This window comes from Pteropus alecto, unplaced genomic scaffold (assembly GCF_000325575.1).
Source record: "Pteropus alecto unplaced genomic scaffold, ASM32557v1 scaffold50, whole genome shotgun sequence".
In the NCBI taxonomy this organism is placed as follows: domain Eukaryota; kingdom Metazoa; phylum Chordata; class Mammalia; order Chiroptera; family Pteropodidae; genus Pteropus; species Pteropus alecto.
The window spans coordinates 13,997,383-14,020,007 of record NW_006431918.1 but is presented as its reverse complement, the minus strand read 5'-3'; the positions used below and the strand labels follow the sequence as shown (position 1 = coordinate 14,020,007).

The window sequence follows — 22,625 nt, the reverse complement described above, 5'->3', positions numbered from 1 at the left end:
ATTTATGCCTTTGTGTAATCCTCTCGACAATGATTTTGGGTTGGACTTAGTGACTCACTTCTAACAAATATAGTATGACAGTAGTGACAGGATACCACTTCTGAGCGCAAGTTATAAAAGACTATACAGTCTTGGGTGCTCTCACTCATCCTTGGGGAAGCCAGCTGCTAAACTGTGAAGCAGCCCTATGGGGAAACCCGTGTGGTGGAGAACGTAGGCCTGCCAACAACTTGGAAGTGGATCTTTCTACCCCTTATTAGAGTCTTCAGGTGAGATCTCAGCCCCCAGATGCACACAGCTTGACCATGAATCAGAGGTGCTCTGCTAAGCTGTACCCGAATTTCTGACCCACAGAAACTTCAAGATAATAAATGTTTGTTATTTTATGCTGCTAAATTTTGGGGCAATATAGTAGTACTCAGCAATGGATAACTAATACAGTATCTCATCAGACAAATTGTCAAGTTAACTCGGTAAAAATGAGAAGTTATCTACTCAGTCTTAAAAACAATAAAATTTATTCTTCATTCTGCTCAATTCTGTAAACCTTTTTCAAGAGTGAAGGGGGGGACCCTTCTACTTCAGAAATATGGTTACCAAACTCCAAACATTAAAAGAAGAAAAGCTGAAATGGTAAACATAAATTAGCTTCTCCACGCAGCAATAAAATTCATTATTTGTAAAGAAACCTAGGATTCTTGAAAATAAATATTTCACTTATCAAAACAATTGGAATCAAATTATGTATTTAGTAATTTAATAAACACTAAATACACAAAGAATCTAAAAATAAAACAAAAAAATTAAATGACTGAGGGTTAGGATTCATTTATATCATTTCTTCGAATTGATAATATTTAACTGAGTACCCACCATGTAAAAAACTGGAGCCCAGTCACAGAGAAACAAAGAAGAGAGGACAAATTAAGAATTTGCCAAATTTATAACCAGTCTGAAGACTGAAGCAACTGGTAATCCATTGTGACAACTGTAGTGTTTACATTCATATTACTGAAAAGTATGTAAAGAATCGAAAACTGTGCCTATGCACCAAAAAAAAAAAAAAGAAAAAGAAAAAGAAAAAAGAAAAGAAAAAGAAAAACCAAACACTCTACTTTAATAGAAGAGCAACAGTTGGGCTTTGAGTAATCACTGCCGTTTCTCGTACCCCCTTCCCCCGAATGAAGCTGGGTCGCTACGTGGGGTCCCAAGCTGACCCTTACCCCAATGGCCTAGAAACACTAGGAACACACCTACTCCCGCCTCTTGACACCGAGTCCCCATTTTAATAAGCCATCATCGCTGTCACTCAGGATGCTTTGCACTGTCATTGGCCCCAAAGTCTTGCTGGTCGGCAAGTTTCTGCCAACTGGCAAGCACTGGCTGTCTTTATTTCCGAGTAGAAAAGTAGGAGTGTACAGGGAAAAGAAGCAAGAGCTCTGAAATATCTAGGCAGACGCCTGTACCTGAACGACCTGCGATCCCCACCGCCGCCGCGACGAATCGGCCTCTGGACGGGGGCTTTTCGCCAAAAAGAAAATGGCTCAGCCTGGAACTGGCGCCCAGGCCATGGAGAAGTCGGTTCAAACTTTACTTGTTCACGCCAATGGAGGTGACGGCGGCGATAAGCCCAGAAACAGCACTGAATCCCCACGAACTCAGCGCACCTCAAGCTGCAGCAGCCAAAGCTGCCGACTGTCCGAGTTTTGACGTTTCCTATTGTTGCCGGAAGTGACGTTCGGGTGTCTGAGCCTTAAAGAAAAAGCACTTTTATCCCTGTTGTTGACGATTCGCTATAGATTCCCTGTTTCTTACTTCGCAGCCGTAGCCACTCTGAGCATCAAAACTAGGCAAACTTCTAATCTGCAGCTTGGAATCGGACTGGCCTTGGAGAAGGCTCTCAGTAGAGTCAGTCTCCTCGGGGGTCTGGACGAACGCAGTGTGGAATCTGCAGCGAGGAATCGTGGAGCTCCGGAGAGCCGGCGGCTTTGAAGGTCTCGCCGCGGTGCGTGGCGGGCTTCCACCCGCGGTTCCAAATACAAACGGTCGGCGCGAGAATCCGGCGCAGGGGTCAGGCCGCAGGGACTCGCTGCTGGAGGCCAGGCTCCCGTGGCTCTTTCTTGTTGCATATGTTACCTCCCCCTCTCCCCGTTGTACGGGGCCAGAGGCCTTCGGAGTCCGCTGCTTTGCTCGGCGGCTGCTGGGTGAGCTCGGGGAGCTGGCGAGGCTGCACCTTAGACTGGGCTGGGGTCTCCTCTCTCCGCTGCCCTTGCCGAGGTCCAGGGCGGGAGCGAATGACCAGGTCTGCCTTTTCATCCTTTTAAATTAAGTGGAGGGAGGGGAGCCCTAGATATGGCTTGCCCGTATACCCAACTTGTACATCCATTTGTAACAACGATGCAGGAAGAATGGTGGCAGCTCATCCTCTGAGATTAGATTGTGATTTAAGGTTGGGTAGTTCTAGACTGGCTGATTTCCTCCTGTTGCATCTTCTGATCTGTGAAGCGATTTGGCTCCTCGGAAATAGTGACTAAGAAGGAAGAGATGAAAGTGAATGTTTTCTTGCTCGCATTTCCCTGGTGCAGTTTTTCTCCACTTACCTAGACGACTATTGATTTTTCCCTCACTATGGAAAAAAAAAAAATCAATCGACATTTTGGCTCCGGAATTATGGCTATATAAGAATCTTTCCAAAATTATCCACAAATCTTGTAGCAGTTGTATATGTGAACACAGCAATCCTACTGAACTCTATACTTATCCCTTACAATCTTTGTTTTTTCTCAATTTTATCGATATTTTTCCTTTCCCAGACCTTTCTCCCTATCTCTTAGAGCAGTACTTCTCAAATATCTATAGCGAAAATTTCATAAACTTAATTTTTCCTTACCTCTACTCTCTTTATTTTTAATAAACACGATTTTTAGATAATATCTAGAGTTATGAGCCTTGTCACAAACTCTTAGTCATTGATCATAATCGTTACAGTGCGGTTGCTTCATTCTGAACAAAAATCACTGAGTTCAGTGGCATTCCTTTGGGAGGCATCATTTAATAACCTCTAACAGCAATGGAATTGAGCTAGATTAAAAATCTGAAACTGCTGTTGTATATCGTTTTCACGACATGTCGCATAATGAATTCAGTTGAGCAGATCTGACTTGTAGAGAGAGCTCTCTAGAGGTAGCAGTATTGAGACCATCTTTATGGTTAAATCTATTATTCTACAAGCTGAGTAATGTCTCCTTTTAATTTTCTTTGATAAGAGTTATAAAGTGAAAATGTTAGTTTTTTTTTAATGTAATAAGTTGTTTTTCATCTGTTAAAATGTGCATATGTCATAGATTGGCTTCTTTTAATATCTAAATTTTAGTGTTTTTCAATTTTATAATAGACTTAGTAAAGCCTTTCATGAAAATGTAGAACAGTAGCTTTAAGCTTTTTCTATAATACTCACATTTTTTAATCCCTTTATTTGTTCTATCCTGTTTTATCGCTTATCTCCTTCACCTACAGATCCAAGCTGTACTTGTATATTACTCTTCAAAATATTTATTCTGCTGGTTCTGAAGAGGATGTGTTCCAGGGATATACTTTGTTGTCAGAAATTCCATTACCAGAGGTAGAATAATATGAGACATTGATATATGTTCCAGGACTTCAGAGAAAGGAAAGATGGAAAGATATTGTAAATAAAACAAGATTACATGTCCTAGAAAGATGGAATATACAACTAGAAGGATTAAAGGAGGTCTGTGGGAAGAGATACAATTTATATGAAAATTATAGAATATCTAGGGGAAAAAGGTGCCTTTGAAGAATTGTTTTAAGATAGATGGGTCCGGAACTATAAACAAGCTTAGACCTACTATATTGACCAATGACAATACCTAAGAATATATATTTTTTACAGTTATGGCTAGATGAGTTTCTACTTTATCTTTCCCAGGAAAGTAAAGGCTGGTCATGGGAAGTCATTTCTCTTACTGTTTCCATGTGTCCATCTATCCCTTAGGCATTCTAAAGATGTTAAATAATGGATAGTATTTTGTAAAATGTAATTTTAGGATCACTTCTTTTTTTTCTAGTTATTTCCTATTTCCCAGTACCTAAATTCCTTCTGCCTAAAACTGTATGTTGAGTTGAAGTAATTGATAGGCTGAAAAATACTAAAACCCGTGCTGCATGAGTGCGTAAAAGTATATTTAGTACCCTGCTCTTTACTATGTTGATAAAGGAGAGGAGACTTGGAACAGGAAGATACCCTTTTCCCAAAGATGGGGGAAGGGTACAGAATTGGGTGTCTAGGGGCTTAAACTAGAAAGCTTACTAAGTTTAGGATTTTTCAAATTGCTAGCCTTATTACCTCTAGTTATGTACAGATACAGAGAAGGTGTGTAAGGAAATTATTTTTATCCTGGGAAATTGCTGGAAAGTTGACTATAGGGTAAAGATTTTACTATACTTCACCTGATTTATGAATTGTTCTGTTTTGTTTTTAATGTCAGTGATTTCATTTTAAAGGAGCTTCATTCCCAAAGGATTCATTACCCAAGGTATTGTCATATATTATTTTTCTTTTATAAAGTGTCCATAGACAGTTACGAATAGATATTTTTAAGTAGAACTTTGCTTTACTGGTTAACTAGACATAGTTTAGAAGCCTTTGTCTCTTTCTAGCACAGGTTCTTAATTCTTTGTTTATCTATTTATTTATTTTATGAACCTCCTCAGGAAATAACCTTTTTTGAGAACCTAATGAAAGCCTTATCCCATATAATAAAAAGAGTCATTTAGAAATATAATCCATGGTATTTTCTTTGGGATTTAAAAAAATGAACCATTTTATTTAAAATCTCAAGTATTTTTTATGTCTTTTGGTACACAAACACATATGTATATACACATATTTTGTTATGTATATTCTTTGGAATTGTATTTCTGTCTCAGGCCCTATGTATGTCAGCTTTAGTAGATATCACCAATAAATTTGCCAAAGTAATTGTACTAATTTACCCTTTCATAGCATTGTGAGTTTCAGATCTTTTATAGCCTCACATTTTCCATTTACTTTGTAATTTCTTAATAATTAGTGAGATTGAGTGTGTTTTCACATGTTCTCTCGTCTAAAGTTCCTGTTCAGGTCTCTTTCCCATTTTTCTATTTAGTTGTCTTTTTCTTATTACTTTGTGAGAATTTATTTACATACTTTAGATATGAATCTTTTTGTTGGTTCTATATATTGACAGCATCATTTTGCTTATCTTTTCATTCCCTTAAAGGTGTCTTTTGATTAACAGAAGTTACTAATTTTTATGTGTTTAATTTTATCAGTCATAAGAAATCTTTCTGTACCTGAAACTCAAAGATTATTCTCTTCCGAAGAGAATATTATTCTCCAGAAAACCTGGTTGTTTTACATTTTGCATTTAGATCTTTAACAAATCTGGAATTAATTTAGCGAAGGATATGAGGTACCTTTTTCATTAGGGGTTCAAGATTTATTTATTCCATCTGGATATCCAGTTGACACAGTACCATTTACGGAAAAAGATCATCCTTTCTCCAAGGCTACTCAGCATCAACTTTGTCATAAATCTAGTGTCAGTATTTGCATGGTCTGTTTCTGAACTCTATTCTGTTCTGTTTTTCTGTTTGTACATCTTTTCACTAATTCCAAATTTAATTTTATGAGTCTTGATATCCAGTGGTTAAGCCCTCCAGTTTTGATCTTTTTAGGTATTTTTTATCTTTTGTATTTCTATATAAATTTGAGTCTCAACTTGTTAATTTCCACCTAAAAAAAAGTGCAGGGATTTTTTTATGGGAGAGGTGTGGGGGGTGAGGAGGGAATGCATCGAATCTATGAATCAATACTGAGTCTTCCAATCCTGGGTCAAGGTATATATACCTCTTCCATTTAGGGCTCCTTTAACATATCTCAATAAAGTTTTATGATTTTTTTGTTTTGAGGTCTTATACATCTTTTCTAGATTTATTTACATGTTTATGATATTTATTGAGGCTATAGTGAATTACTTATACATATATAATTTTTTAAACATTTTCTAATTGGGGAATACAGAGGAAAACAATTGACTTTTGTATATTGGCCTCTATCCAGCAACCCTTCTAAATGCACTTATTTCTTTTGGATTTTTTCATATACAATTTTGTGAATAATGACATTTTTATTTATTCCTTTTTAGTCTTTATTCCTTATATTTCTTTTTCTTGCATTTTTTTGTACTGTCTGCCACCTCTAGTACAATGTTGGATAGAAATGATGACAGGATAAGCCTGCCTGCATGTACTGAAATGATTATAAGACTTTTTTCCTTTTTTAATATATTGAATTATACTGATTTTTATGTTTTGGATTATAATTTAATACTGTTTGATGAATTTTGTCGTTCAAATTGTTTTAACTTTGACTGTGTAGAGCATCATTTGGCCCCGGTGTCCTTTTGATATGTCCCCATCAGTGCAGGATTGGTTTGTTTGTTTTATGTATACTTTCTTACTTTCTGGAAGTACGTAATGTTTCACGTTCATCTTGTATATTTCGTGCCCAGTCATAAATTTGGTCATTTCTCCAAGGAGCCCTGGTTCCTTTTATTGGAGAATAGAATTACATACCAAGACCTGGATGCCAGTTGTGCTCTTTGCTACTGAAGTGCCATCGCTTTTAGTCATTTTCGGCTGGCAGAAAAAGGAAATACATAGTGTATACTAAGCCATCTACATACACATCTATAAATATTTCAATATGAAACTATCTGTACTAAGCTAACCAAGAATTCATACTGATGTCTCTAACTCTGATCTGTTAGGCATGACTCATTCTAGTCTCCTCCCCTTACTTATCTGTAAATTCCCACTCCAGCAGTGAGAAACCTGGATCCTATTATTTAGCCATCTGTTTACTTTACTCACACACATATGGCAAACCGTGTTTACGTGCAGTTATTTTGCCTTTAGTCTCACAGGATCCACTGATTTCTAAAGTTACTTAGCACCTTTTCCACTCGTCCCCTTCTATGAAGTTGTTTCATATATTACTAGTGCAGTTAGATTCTCTCATCACACTCTGCATTTCTTCCTGGGATTTCCCAGCTTCCTAAATGGCTTTTTAAAATTTTGCATACACTTTTTGTGCTGTACAGTTTTTAAGTTTGACAAGTGCATAATGTCATGTGCCTACCATTACAGTATCACACAGAATAATTTCACCTCTGCCTAACTGTCTTCCAAAATGGATATGCCATCTGCATTCCTACCAGCAATAAATGAGAGTTCCTGTTGCTCCAAATCCTCATAAGCATTTAGTATTGTCAGTTTTTTGGATTCTAGCCATTATAATAGGTGTGTAGTGGCATCATTGTTTTTTTTTTTTTTAATTTACCATTACCTAATGATACTTGATGTAGAGCATCTTTTCTTATATGTTTATTAACCACCTATATACTTTCTTTGGTGAGATGTATGTTGAGATATTTTGCCCATTTTTTAATTGGGTGGTTTGTTTTCTTACTCTTAAATTTAAGAGTTCTTTATATATTTTGGAAACAAGTCTTTTATTCATTCAGTAGAGAATTTAAATATTCTTTCCCTGTCTTTTCATTCTCTTAACAGTGTCTTTTGTGGAACAGAAGTTTTTAATTTTAATAAAGTACAACATCAGCTTTTTAATTCATGGATTATGCTCTGATATTATCTAAAAACTCATTGTTAAACCCAGGGAAGAAGAGAGAGAGATAGTTTCGCAGCTTAGTTATATCTGGGAGCGGGGAGTGAAAGTAGATGTCTAGGGTTTAGCAGCTCCTTATATGTACTTTCGCATAATCATCCTTATATTTCAATCCCCCTGGTCTTACCCCTCAGCCTTCCAGAACTCTAAGAGGCCCCTCATTTCTGAACCTATCTTGCTGCTGTTGGTTTCCTCCTGAATAGGCAGCTGAGATTGGCCTGTCTGTGCTTTGCCGGATTGGTTATCACTCATCCATTTGCTCTCCATCTTCCCAAATTTTGTTGATACCTCTTCTGTCATGTAAAATCCCCTCTAGTTCTGTTTGCCTTGGTGAGCATATGTGGTTTTGAATCATTTACTTTCATTTTAGTGATGCCTAAAAAAGGGAAATGAAGATAACATACATTTAATCTGCTATATTTTACCAGCTAAACCCTGAATAGATATTTTTTAATTCATCTATTTTTATTTATAAGCAAAGTATCTGACTGGCAACTGTGTGAGGTCAGAGCCCTGGGTATAATGGCTAGATCTGTATTACATTTGTCTTCATTTTTTACTGATTTTATTATATAGCCTTTATAAGCATCTAAAATAGTCATGGATGAGATTATTTTCAGGTTGATGGATCTTCCCAAATGTTACTAGATAGTACTAGACCAGTAGGGAAAATAAGAAGATAAGATAAATATTGTAAATGCCTGTAGGAAATAGGAACAAAATAGAATAGAGAAGCTTCAAATATTCACAGACTTAACCAGATTTTTATGGATTTTTACTTTTAGGTGAAAATTAGATTATTTCAAAAGCTGGAACTGAATGTAATGTTAAATAATGGCAACAGGTGACTTAAAGAGAAGCTTACGGAACCTAGAACAAGTTCTTCGCTCACTAAATTATCCTCAAGAGGTGGATTGTGTAGGGTATGCTGTAATATCATACTTATTTGTATTCTTTTTGGTAATGATTTGAGATAATAGTTGACATGGGGGAAGTATTTAGAGATAGATTTTATGTGGGTTCTTTTAAAATTTTTCTTGAAATGATTAAAATATTTTAGAAAGCAGGGTATTAGAATTACAGGAGTTTGTTTCTAAGTAAGAATTAATGAAAAAAGTCCAACTCAAGAGATTGTAAACACCTTTTAGAAGTAGAAGCACAATATACATCATTATAAAGTATGATCTCTGTACGACTTTTAAACTCGTAGAAATAAAATGAATTGGATTACTTATATAATATACCACCCTCTCACATTCAGTCGGGTGATATTTCTTTTTGATTTGAAAGATAATAAATAGTAATAGTTAAGAGATTTCTCATGACAACTGATATCATGCCTTTCCCAGCCCTGTTTTCCTCATCTGCAACTTAGAATTTGTAATTTTTTGTCTTTGCAGGTTTGTGGTAAAAGGCAAATGAGGTAACAACTGTTTGGGAAAGCATAAAGTGTGCTTGAGCACAGTAAGAGGATACAGTTGTTTTATTAGAAAATGGATTAGATTGAGTAAGGCTAAACTTTGGAAAATCAGCGCATACTATTATAAATAGACTTGGTAGAGCTTTTGTAAGTGTTTGAACAAATGAACAGTAGAATTTCATAGTAATTTTGCTAGACCGGTTTAGAGTAGAGGATGGAATCTAAAGGGTCTTGTGCATCACTTGATTATTATGGTTCTAGTGTTGTTACAAATTATTGACAACAATTCTTATATTTACCTGATTATCCAAGTTTAGGGAATTATGCTCATTAAAAATCTTTTTCTTTTTTTCCCAACAGTTTGATAAAGGGAGATACAGCAGCATCTTTGCCCATCATCAGCTATTCCCTGACTTCATATTCACCTTACGTAGCAGAACTTCTGGTGGAATCCAATATAGAGCTCATAGCAAAGAATGATTTGCGCTTTATAGATACTGTCTATAAGGTATCGTTGAGTTTATGAAACCAATAATTGTTTTAGAAGTCATTGATGGTTTTTTAAGATTGTTTTTATAACTCCTTAAATATATGCAGCATGTATAGATGACAGTATTTTCATATGCGTTTATCTCGTTAAATGCAGTTCCCATTACAATCAAGATGTAATTCAAGTTTGCTTTATGTTTTATACTCCATTAAATATGACAACTGGTAAACATTTGTCTTTGGTTATCATTTGCTCTTTTCATATCAAATTTTAGTAAAATTTGGTATGCTGGTGGAAGTTAGAGAGAAATATGGTTTTATTGAGTAAAGTTTGTGGTTCATAGAATTATAATTTAGTTGTTTGTAAGAAGGAACTACAGCCTTGACTGAGATTTTATGTTCCCTGTGGTCTGGGGCCTTGTCTTATATCTACCTGAGTATTTAACATGTATACTGAACTTAACTTCATATTTGATTTGATTTTTAAACTTAATTTCGCATTTGATTTCTTATTATTTTTTGTTCAAATCTTATAGTTTTCTTAAACTTTTTAAAAAATGATAAAACCCATTTATCAAATCAAATATTTTTGTTTTTTGAGGAGAAAGTTGCATTTGATGAAATGGGAGCTTTTATGTGCAGATTCTCTGTTTAATCTTCCTTTTCTCGGCCTGCAGAAGCCTAAGACATATTTCTAAGAACTCCTAGGGTTCCAGAGTAGGTTTTAAAAATTACTGGTCTAGTCTATTTCTCTCATTTTACAAATGAGAAATGAAACTCAGAGGCCTACTGACTTGTCTAAAAAATTGTGTAGTAGAAGAATTATGAACAGATAAAACTATGGTTTTCTGACATCTGTATGGTATTTTTTATTCTATGTGAGCTAAAGAGTATGTCTAGTACCTATGAGGATATTTGAACTTTTTGATCGTTGGCTATGTTTTGTCACCTCTCCGGACAGCCATCTATTCTCTGGTGCATCCCTAGCCACCTGTTTTCTACCTGGGTGTCTCTCCTACCGTCCCCATAAATCTCTTTAGTACTCTTTATTTTGTGGCTTGGTCCTCCTTCTCCTCTCAAAAATGGCATTACATCCCTGACCAGGTGGCCATTTATTATGTTGGATTTTCTAAAGAAATTGCTCCCAATTTTATGTTGGTCTATTCCCTCTTTACAGCTTCTTCGTGATCAATTTAATTATAAACCAATCTTGACAAAAAAGCAGTTTCTCCAATGTGGATTTGCAGAGTGGAAAATCCAAATTGTTTGTGATATTTTAAATTGTGTGATGAAAAAGCATAAGGAGTTGAGTAGTCTTGAGAAGGTAATTTTCTTAATAGATTTTAACTTACGCTAAGTGACCAGTATTTTAATGTATAAAATTAATACCCTAGACAGTAAATTAATACATGATACAATTACTGCATTATTCTCAGGTTTGGGTAACTTTATAATACCTGATGTTTGCTTTAAATACTAGTCACTTGTTTTCACACATTTATGACTTGGAGCTACGAGTCCTAAACTAACAGTTCAAATAGTACATTTTCATCACTTCTTAGTTTTCAAAAGACATATAGTTTCCTTAACTCTCATTATTTGGTAGTCATATTTCATATGAAGATTTAAATGATAACAGAATTTAAATATGCGTCATGCTTTTGCACAGAATTTTTTACATCTTAATACTTTTTCTTTTAGATTCCATCACAACAAAGAAAGAAAATCAGTTCTGTTAAGTCAGAAGCTTCTTCAAGCATTGAGAAGACATCCATAGAACCTGTTGGCATTGACATCACTGGCAGGTTTATGACTTCAGGAAAGGTAGGAAAATAACAAAGAAAGTGTGTCATAGTATTAAGAGTCACCTACCTAATTAATCCAATGTACAAGGTTCAATTTTCTAACTAGCAACTGGTGAAACAGTCTAGTCGGGTATTACACTATAAGGATTTTTAACAATGCATATCATATTATCTGGGGAACGTTCCTAAAATTATAAGAAGGTAGAAATGTAGAATTGAAAAAGCTTTCTCTTTATATTTCTAATTCCTGTTTCTGCCTTGTTTCCTAGATAGAAGAGCAATGATTTAGGAAGGTTATATTATGTGGTCAAGAACATTTACTCTTAATTATGTATCTGGTCTTCCTAAAACATGGGAAAATGTGAAGAGCGTACCATTAGTTATAGGTTATGATGATTCACTTACCTGTGTTCATATTTCTCTACCAGGAGTATGAAGTAACCAATGCTTGATATAGTTCCTAAACCTATAATCTGATTTTCGGTTAGTGTTTTGAATATTTTCTCTTCGTCAATAGATAACTTCTCTGCCCTCAACTGCTTCAGGTACCCGCGGCTAAATGAGTCCGGTGTGAATGCACAGTTGGGCCCAATGCCTTATTTTCAGGACTTGCCTTTTGCCATTATCCAGTTTGAATTGTTAGCTAAAGGTCTGATATTTTGTGGTTCATTTAATAGAAAAAAAAATTGTAATGAGTCCTTTTTACAGAGCAATTTCTTGATTATTTATATGTGACTTATATGGTAACCTGTTTAAATAACTTTGTATTATGGAACGTTTCAAATATTTATAAACGTACTCGTTCCGTTTCAGCAATTTGTCAACTTTTTGCTAATCTTGTTTCATCTTTATTATAACCACTTTTCCCAACATCTTTCCTCCCAAATCAGAAACAATTTGAAACAAATCCCAGACATCATTGAAGAGATATTTCAATATTTTTCTAATATATAAGAATGCTTTAAAAAATCTTAATCCAATCCTTTTGTAATTCTTAAGTGTGATGATTAGGTTCACGCTCTTGTTGAGATGTGCCTCCCTCAAACCTTGTTATGACATCAGCACATTACATGTCTGACAAGAAGAATGAGAAAAAATCAAGACCACAATTATATTATCACACATAAAATAATATTAATAGCTTAATGAATAATGTTTAGTATGTACATTATATGTGGTAATTTAAACTTTCGTAAATCTTAAAGGGAACATAGGATATTCTTTTGCAAAAATACTATGTGTGTGTTTCAAATAGTTATGTGAGGAAATAATTATGTGAAGCAACTCTGACATATTTTTCTCTATGCAGAAGAAAGCTGTAGTGATCCGTCACCTGTATAATGAAGATGGTGCTAACATTCCTGAAGATACGTTAAGTACAGTAACAGATGTTAATGAAGCATTTGATGCGTGTGACTTAAAGGATACTGAAATAAAGATTCATGAAGAAAAGGTCCCTGAAATCAAGTCTGAGCAACAAGTACGAATGTTATACTTCTTTGACAGATGCCCATATTTCTTACTTTAATGTATATATCTAAAGCATATTATAGCACATATTTAAAGCACATAAACTTTAGAATATCTCTAGATTCGGAATTATGAATCATGACACATTACCATTATTACCATTACTTAAGGATCAGTAAGTCTTGCTGAATATAGTTCAGCAGATATTATTTGCTGCTTACGTTTTGGATACTGGGGTAGATGCTAGGGGTAATGCTAGATGTTACGGGAATTTATGGTTTAGTGAGACAGTGAGATACTACTTTGTACAGAGAAGGTTCTCTATCACCTGTTCTCTGTATTGATGAATGGAAAAATTGGTACACTACTGCTTTTCCCTGTTCCTTTTTGGGCTCTTGCTGTTTTTTTCCCTCCTCTCCTAGAGTACCTTTTCTGTTACTTTATTGCCACCAATCCTGTTATACTGTCTAACCTTTACTGCTTCTACTAAAACTCCTTTTTCTTTCCTCTGTGTCTTGTGACTGCTGTATGTCTTAGTATACAGTTGGCATGTATAAAAACTACCAGATGGCCATTAGGCTTATTTCCTGTTTTAGCAAACTGAACAGTTTCAATGCACTGTCATTTCTTGGTCATTTCCTTTTAGCTTTGGGCTAGGTGTTGTTACAAGAAGCAAGTTAGTGACAGTTTTATTATACTACCCTACCTTGTGTTGTTCTAAGAGCCGTATGCAGATTAATTTATTTAATCTTCACAAGAACCATATGAAGTAGGTACTGTTGTTCTTTTTTAAATGAGGAAATTGAGGCATCAAGGTCACGCATCTGAGACGAGCTTATATATGTGTTCATCTAAGCGGTCTGCCTCTTGGTCATGCTGTACTGCCTCTTGTAACTTGAAATAACACAATGGAAATGGAATTACTTGACTTTGAAAGGAATTTCAGTTTGCATAATATTATTTTTTTATCTTTCTAATCATTTTAGGATGTAAAAGTTAATCCTGAGATTACCACACTACAGACTATGCTTGCCGAATGCCAAGAAAAGCTTAAGAAACTGACTCAGATAGAGAGTAGATTAGACTCTTTGGAAGAAAAAATGAAAGGAAAAGTGATGGTAAATGAAAAATCCTGGACTAATCTTCTAAGTCGTGTCACTCTTCTTGAAACAGAATTACTTTTGTCCAAAAAGGTATTTTCTTCCCTTAACATTTATAGGATACCTCAGATACAATGAAGTTTCAATTCATTGTTGTGTGTATATTTTTTTTGGAAATGCTAAGAAAGAGAATATTTAGGTAATGGGAAAATGTTTAGTGGGAATGAAGTCCTGTTTAGACGCAGCCTGTTTTGCTGCTCTTGTAGCTATTGTTTCTCTCCTCATCAAATAAGATAATCTGACTATTCAGTATTGAATAAATTGAGCTTTTAGAGCTGTTAATACTTCAGGTATTTAAAATGAGGTAAAATAACATTTGATTTTGTTTATGAAAAGCTTGAAATTATTTTATATCCTCTAATAGTAAAAATATTACTTTTTTTTTTACAGACTGAAGAAAAAGTTGGCAGGAGAGGAAAAATTAAAATTAGAATTACCTGTTCTCATTTACTTCAATTAAATTGTACATTTTATAGAGACAGTTAATGAGAAGTTCGTCTCTTTATTTACTCAGGATTTCAATTTTTGGTCCTACTGTATCTTTTCTTCCTAAAAAGTAAAGTTAGTAGATTCAGGAAGGTTACTATCTGATTCTACATTTAAAAGATAATTTCTTATATGCAGGGATATTAATTGCTTTCCATATAAAACACTTAAAAATATTCAAACATCATGTTGTCTTTATTTTTCATGCTTAGCAGTAAGAATATAAAATGAGAACATTTTTCTTTTCATTCTAAATACTAAACTATATTATTCTAGAATGATGAGTATATAGAGTTGAATGAAATGAATGAAGACTATGCTTCTAGTAGTGACATCGATATTCTAAAACCTGGTAAGTTCTTGTAGTATTAGTATTGGTAGTATCATTAGGAGTTTAGAAAAATGATTTTATGGGTATTTGGTAATCCCAAGCCTATATTTTAGAAACCACAAAGCTCTTGGGAACAAAGAAAATATTGAATTTACAGACTGCTGAAGCCACGGATTGCTAAAGAAGCCAGCTTACATATCTAACAGGACATAGTGGCTGAGTGAATTCTAGTGTACAAAATTGCAAACTTTTAGAGATGTTTTACCCTTGGAATTGCTAAGTGCTGTAGAATAATAAAAGTAGACCTCCAAAGTTTCTAATTTAAACTTTGAGTAGCTTTCACGTATGTAAGAGAAGAAAGTGTATTTGTCAGTTACCTGTAAACAGCCAATGGCCTGCGCAAAGAGCTAGTCATCAAAGTTGTTCCATGTGATCTTGATCCATGAGCTCAGACAATTAGATCAAGAGTAGACACCTAATCCAGAGAATAGCAATACGAAAGGTATCAAGTCGAATCATTTTGTCTTACTTAGGAACTCGGAATTAGGACACCAAGCATAAGTCAATCAAAGGATGTTGAGCTTGGGCTGGGCTGGCCATTTTGTCCAAGTTTGTGGTATGAGTAAGCAGAGGAATGGAGCAAATAGGCAAGAGAAGTAGACAAAAGAGGCTGGCTCTATGAGAGATGAAAGTAAAAGTTTCTAGTTGTTTCAGTCCTCATGTGGTAATACTTTGTTCCCTAATTGAGGTTGTCTGTGTAGGATTATAATAAAACTGTCTTTATGTAAACCAGTTGAAATGATTGTCTGATTTTTTTTTTTCTGGGCCTTATTTTTGCAGCCAGATGGTCCCCAAGCCTGTTGATTGATTTGACAGGAACATGTCTTATCTGTGATATTCTGTAATTAATTTAGTCGTAGGAAAGTTTACCATCATTTTGTTGAATAAATGATACTGGAAGTGGAAAGTTGTTAAATTCTTTAGGAAATCTAGGAACCTTGAATGTTAACCATTATTTTTTCTACACACATCAACTCAGGATAGAATATTTCTTGATTTTTAAAAAGTTTATATAGTTTTAGTATTAGTTGCCAGCATTTTAAGAAAAGTGTATACATGAGTCAGCTTATATTTAAAATAGTTTAAATATTTTAAAATAAATTAATAACTTGACTATTCAATTAATTGCTATCATGATAAAGATAGTTTTGCCTTTTATAATTATTATTGGCCAATTTTAACATAGATCTTTATATGTAGGTTATCTTAGAAGAATATTAAAAACTCACCTGCATCTATCTATACTAGTAATCATTTTGTATTAGAATATTGTTTGTTTTCTTTAATATATGCATAAAATTTTTAGATATATAACTCTACTGTGAAAAAAGATAACCTAAAAATTAATTTCTCCACAGACAGAAAAAGCAAAGAGAAAGAAGCAAGTATTCCTCTGTCCCCTGGTTATAGTACATTGTTAGCGGATTCAACCCCCAGAACCTCAACTATTCATTACTGTGGTTTGAAAGATATTTCAGAGGTAAGAAAAACTGACAACTGCCTAGGCGATATCCTTTCTAAGGTCAGGAGAACAAGCAAGCATTAGATTTAGTTGTAGAGGTCATTGGCAAGAATAGTGAAACTGTGCAAATCTTAATCTCTCATAAAAATTCTTTTGATAAGTAAACAGTACCTACTACAATGTTTTAGACCATGTTTTATATGTTCGAAGTCCATCTTTGATGATGGTTTAATATGAGAAAATGCCTAAATTTGTTGCTTTTTAAATTAAAGGAAACAACAATCCAGAAAATGGAAAGGATGAAAAAAATGTAAGTAACAGAAAGGGGCAACAGAAATTCATTTCCCTATAGGGAACTGTATTGGGTTACAGTATATATAGAATGTGCATATGTTATTTCAAACCTTAAAGGTCTCTCAGTCAGGTGTGGAATTTCCTTCAGGACTCAAGTGGATAATAAATCCACCTACAGTTATGTGTTTGTGAGATGAGTCACTGTTTTGGTTTCCAGCAAGCGATGTAAAACATTGTTAATGGAATTAATTACAGATTAAAGAGTGCAGAGATGTTTTTGGTTGATAGTTAACAAAGAGTGTTATCTCTTTTTGATAACTGATTTACATATATTATTAAATAATATATGTAGGTGGATGGTTTTGGAGACATTTTAAGCATGGAGAAAGTATTGCGAATCTTTTTCAGAAAGTTATTGGTCAGATTATACAAAAAATGATAGTTATATCTAGAGAGCAGTTGAAAGGAACTATGGAATTGCATTTAAATTATTTTGCAGCCTACTACTTTAAAAAACTATAATATTTTTTGAAATTTGAGAAGCACTGAAATAACATACGCTCCAAGAAATTAAAGACTCCTAATTGACTCTAGTTTTTATTCTTTCTCTCTGGCCATAGTATACTTAATTTATTAACAGTAACTATACCTATAAATAATAAAAATATTGATATTTTAGACTCAAAAGCATAATTTCAACAACTTAAATCCTATGCCTCATTATGATATTTATATACTTAATTTATTATTTATTTATTATTTTTCAGGTTTGAAGAAACTGCAGAGTTACTGAAAGGTCCAAATCACTAATTACAGAATTTTCTACATGAACTTCTCTAGGACTTTGGCTACTGTACATGTTGTATATTTTAGGAATCCTCTATAAATTTTAATATACTGCAATCTTTTATTAAAAATTTTAGTTCCATTTGGTATCTGAGCTCTTTCATTCAATATTGAATAAATACTTAAATATTTTTACACTACAATTATACTGCTTTACTCTGTTTTACTTTTCTTAGGAAAACTTATGTGCCAGTACATTTCTTTTACAGAGTGAAGTCATTCCAGCGCTGTATTTTTTGTGTTGACATTTGTTGGCAGTGTGCTAAGTAATATGTTTTCTAAAGTACAGGCTTCAGGACCATAGTTTACATCCTGTTGGAAATACTCCAACTGGGACTTGCGTATTGTACCCCGGAGGCCGTTGTACATACCATCATGCCGTCTGTACTGATGAATACGTTGTAATGAAAAGTTAAGAATGCTCATTGAAAATAAAATAAAACAAAAACACAATGATTTCATGCTTAGTCAAAAAGCAGCAACACATTTTCAGTTAACATTGAGAAAGTAAGTGTATGATTCTCCTTTGGTATTTAGAAGCAGGTCAGAAAGTTCACTGAGAAAAATGTGTTGAGTATTTTAGTGCTCTATTCTGTAACACATTTTAAGACCAGCAGCACAGACACAGATGGTGGCCGTCAACTATTACAAGATACACAGTGAGGTTTGGTGTTTTTTTTTTTTAGGTGATGGGAAGTAATATATTTTTCTGGAGACAGAAAAAGTCTTAGATAAAGTTAAATCAAGAGAAAAATGAAAGCATTTTAAATTACTAAGTAAGTTATCTTTTTAAACTTTATAATAAAAAAAAAATGTAGAATCATCCTGGGTAGTCATTAAGAAAGTTGATTCTGTTATTTGGGAGGAAAGAAAAGAAAGTATTTTTTTTATTATTTAGTTATTCTGATATAATTTATTAATCTGTTTATATTATATATGTATAATTTGAAATTTATCACATGAAACATTAACATTAAGTTAAAATTCTAAGCAGAAATAACAAAGCATTTTTAGTATTCTAATTATGCTTAGTCCTTAGACTTGAAAATTATGAAATTATGAAATACAATCTTGCATTTAGTAGAGTTTCAGTAAATATCTCTAGAACAAATTCAGTTAGCTTTGTATTTTCAATTACAGTAAATTTATAAAAATCAAGAGCTTAGAATTATAAAAGAAAAAACAACTATCAATTAACTTCTAAAAATATTAGTGCCAGCATGGAATTGTAGCACCACCTTGTGGTTCATATGCCACAAAAACTTGTCTCTTATTAAAACAAGTGATTTTCCATAAAACATAGGATCATATTTTCCCTTTTAAAAAATTCAATTTCAAATTCAACTCATTTTCTTTTAAAAAGAAACATTTTTGAAGTTTTCTTGTGCAAGACCAAAGAAAAAGTCTACTTTTCGTCTCTTCCCTCTCCTTTTATCTTTTTAAAAATTGTTATTTTTTCAATAATAGTTGCCATTCACTGTTATCTTTTTTCTTTATATAGTGTTCGTATACACCCAGTTAGATGATTTGAAACATCTAATTAGGAAATTTTTAATTTCCTAAGTTATTATATTAAATTATAAATATCATTTGAAAATATAGTAAAAGATGTCTTAGATTATCAAGTGGAAATTTGGGATCCAAGTTTTGTTATACTCTTATCTAACAACTTAAACCAGAACCAATACCAATGAAATCAGTTCATGGTAACAATACATTTACACTTACAAAGAATCTCACTACTACTTTGACAACAAAATCTTGGACAACATAAAGAAAGCAAATTTGACTTGGTTGAGGTTATTGAAGAGGTAGTCAGATTATTCTAAGTTTTTAAAGGAATTATAGAAAACATTAAGTTTTCTCTCTTAAGCATTTGATAAGTAGCTTATAACCATAAACCGGCCCTTTTGATTAACTTGAAGGATTTGAGAAAGTGGGAGGAGAGTCCTAGAGAGATGATTTGGAGCTACATAATTAAGCCCTTAGTTAACTAGAATTTTCACTAACTATCCCCTCTCATAAGCTGATGAAAGGTATTTATACCTACAACAAAGGCGGCAGCAGCTGTGCTCTGCTATCTGTCCTATTCTCTTGAGAAGGTCAGGATAGAGGTCATACAGGAACTCCATAAAGAATGCATAAGGTAAGAAACTGGTCAGAACAGATTAAAAAGAGGACAGCAACTATATGGAAATTCTAGGCAAATCTAAAAAAAGGACCTTTTTTTTTTTTTTTGGAATTTTTATAAGTTTATTTGAGCCAAACTAACGACATATGCCAGGGAGCAAGATCTCCAATGTTCCCACTAAGGACTAGTAAGTGGGAAAAAGTAGTTCCATATTTTCTTGCTTGTTTTACTCTAGCATGTAATGTTTTAACATGTAATATATCCCCTAAAAAATAAAGACTTAAAAACTTTGGAAACTGTTTTATGCCGTTCATTACTGACAACATTATATAACTGACGGGCACTTGGGGAAGTATTAAAAAGTAAAAGAACCTTGTCAATTTTACAAACTACAACACTTTTTGAGCTCAAATAACATTTTAGACTTAATTTTTATTTTTTAACAATCCCCAAGTTTGTCCTCTTTCAAGCTGAAGGATGTAGAGAGGGTGAAGAGGTGGGGGTAGTGTGAAACTTTAAAGTTAAACTATAAAATCAAAACTTTAATTATTGTGTTAACTTGGGCTTTAATGTTTCTCATGAAAATGGCAGGTTTCTTATATTACTCAAAGAGTAAAGAAAGCTGAGAAACCAGTCCTAATAGCAGTAATAGCACTGAGAACATGCAACTTTATTTTGGGAAGGCGGTGGAGTTTTTTTAAGTCCATGTTCATTTTATCATGAATTTTATTTATATCTAATACTTATAGGAATGGAGACTATATAGTGTATATGTCTTATTTTTCTCTCCGAAGTTCACTAAATTAATAGAAAATTTTAATTCGATTTAGAAAATTTTAATGCAAAATAGTCAACTCTACATTTTAAAATCGAGAAGACTTGTTTAGTAAGTATCCCAAATGTATAAATTATTTGAATTTTACATTATGAATGGGTGTTAAGAAGGAATCAGTATTAAATATCCAGGGATGTTCAACAGTAGGAATTAGGGCAATGACTATTTTGGAATAAATCCTAATTTGTAGAGCCAATCTTTCAGTTCACTTAAGTTGATATGAACTTATTAAATCATTGGGTATAGCTCTTCAATTCTTTTGGTGTTGAAATCCTGAAAGACACTTCTTGTTATACACCAGAATTACTCTATACTCGTTTCTTAAATGCCTTTTGATTGTCTCTATGGATCAGACCATAAATTCTCTTATCTACTCCCACTTCTTACTTCTCATTTTTTTTTTGTAATTTACCAGTCAAATTTACCGAGTAGATTCCTTCTTTCTCGGTCCTCAGTAAACTGTTTCTACTTTTATTATTTTGCTGTCTCTGAAACTTCTGATTCTCTGAGAATGTATCACTGTTAGAATATTTATGAAAAAAAATTTGTTTCAATTGCTATGGACTAGTTACTGGTAGTTATAAATATGAAACTATTTGAATTAGAATGGAGCCGGGGTCATTTTTAGACCCATTACTGATTGACTTTCCATTTTCCTCACACCGACCTTGATGATGATGCATTACTTTCTCTAAGTCTTAAATTGGGTGGGTTTTTTTGTTTGTTTTAATGACCTTTGCTATCAATGTCACTCGACTAAAGATAACGACTACTAATATCCCCTGACCCCAAGTCCTTTCCTTGATACTATTTCATCTATTTCCCTCCTTTCCCGTTGCACTGCATTACCTCCTCTCACTGCTTGCTCCATTCACTGATCTCCCTGCCTTATAGTCTTGCCTCCTTCAAAGTATCCACACTACTAAGAAAGCGTGTTTTTTGAAATGTTCCTTTGATTACACTACACTGCTGCTTACAGTGTATCTTTAGTTTCTCTTATTCATGCTGAGCAAAGTGCAGACTTCTTACCTTGGACAACAAAGGCCTTCTCTGAAGTCTCATCTACCTTCTCAGTATCATCATCTACAATATTCTATAAAGTCCGTATACATAGTACTCTCTTAAATCATGGCTTTGCTCACTATTTCTTGTGCTGAAAATGACTTTCCCTTCCATCTGGCAAATATTTGCTTATCCTTTAAGACACTGTACTTTCCTTAGAAAGGCTTTTCTCAACTACAGAAGCCAAATTATATGCTTTCGTCTCTGCTGCTTTAGTGCCTTGTTTATATTTTGTTGATTTTTACACCGATTTCATAGCTATTATTTGTTTATATGACTTTAATCACCATTAATTCCGTCTTTCGGTCTTTAATCTTTCTTCCAATGTTTATTTCCCCTAGTGCCTAGCATTTGTTTATTTATTCATTCATTACAAACTAAGTGGTACCTAATTACTTGTTGGCTGAAAGAATATCAAATTATAATCAAATTATAAATTATATCAGGGTTTCCAGATAAGATATTATCAAGCTGAAAGCTGCGGTCTGGCCAGTCACGCTATATGTTTTCTATGGAAGGAATGTATTGGCAAAAAAAAAAAAAAGATATAATCAACCATGCATTCTAGAAAAGAGTCATACTTTGGCAATATGTGAATGAATGTATTTAGAATGAAAGTTGATTGAAGTGTCTATAGGTGCCAGTCAGTGTACCAGGCATTGGCCATAGGCAAGGAACAAGATAAACATGGTTTCTGTTGTCACTGAACTAATAGCTGAGCAGGAAAGACAGTTAAACAAGCAATAACAATGTCTAGTAAATACTAAAGGAATAAGATACATCTTATTAATCAGGGATGAAGGGAAGACTTCTAAGAGGAAGTGGTGCTAATCTAAATCCTAAAAGATTAATAGACAGGGAAGAAGTTTTAAGCAAAAGGACTACCATGAACAAAGGCTTGAGAGGAAGGTCATTTGAAAGAACTTAACTCTGTATATGTGTGTATATATGTGTGTATATATGTGTGTAGGGCACAAAGGCTAGAGATCAGTTTATATAGTCCCCAGAAGCAATTTGTATCTTA

The 22,625-nt window shown here is 33.8% G+C and overlaps 2 protein-coding genes and 1 non-coding gene across 13 annotated transcripts in view; 2 read left to right on the top strand and 1 right to left on the bottom strand.

Moving 5' to 3' along the window:
• The window catches only part of FBXO8 (F-box protein 8), a 36,676-nt gene extending 33,404 nt beyond the window's left edge, over nucleotides 1–3,272 (bottom strand). The window contains exon 1 of the mRNA XM_006906309.3: nucleotides 1,467–3,272. The gene's annotated coding sequence lies outside the window, so the exon portion shown is untranslated. The remainder of the gene's footprint in view (nucleotides 1–1,466) is intronic.
• Nucleotides 1,913–17,716, top strand: CEP44 (centrosomal protein 44). Of its 11 annotated transcripts, XM_015585096.2 has the most exons (13): nucleotides 2,067–2,204; nucleotides 3,517–3,622; nucleotides 4,509–4,556; nucleotides 8,536–8,673; nucleotides 9,531–9,678; nucleotides 10,837–10,983; nucleotides 11,361–11,483; nucleotides 12,774–12,944; nucleotides 13,921–14,127; nucleotides 14,857–14,932; nucleotides 16,330–16,451; nucleotides 16,706–16,743; nucleotides 17,495–17,716. In XM_015585096.2, the coding sequence occupies exons 4-13, from the start codon at nucleotides 8,585–8,587 to the stop codon at nucleotides 17,535–17,537; spliced, it is 1,164 nt and encodes a 387-aa protein (XP_015440582.1). In that variant the 5' UTR covers nucleotides 2,067–2,204; nucleotides 3,517–3,622; nucleotides 4,509–4,556; nucleotides 8,536–8,584; the 3' UTR covers nucleotides 17,538–17,716. The 11 variants fall into 11 exon arrangements, 10 of the variants coding, with proteins under 10 accessions (XP_024898737.1, XP_015440582.1, XP_015440586.1 ...); XM_025042969.1 differs by lacking the exons at nucleotides 2,067–2,204; nucleotides 3,517–3,622 and adding an exon at nucleotides 1,913–2,005; XM_015585100.2 differs by lacking the exon at nucleotides 3,517–3,622 and having other exon boundaries at nucleotides 2,068–2,204; nucleotides 13,921–14,052.
• On the top strand, nucleotides 12,444–12,544 carry LOC112475179. The gene has a single exon (XR_003044596.1). It is a non-coding gene; the product is annotated as a small nucleolar RNA U13 (small nucleolar RNA).
• Nucleotides 17,717–22,625: the final 4,909 nt, after the last annotated feature.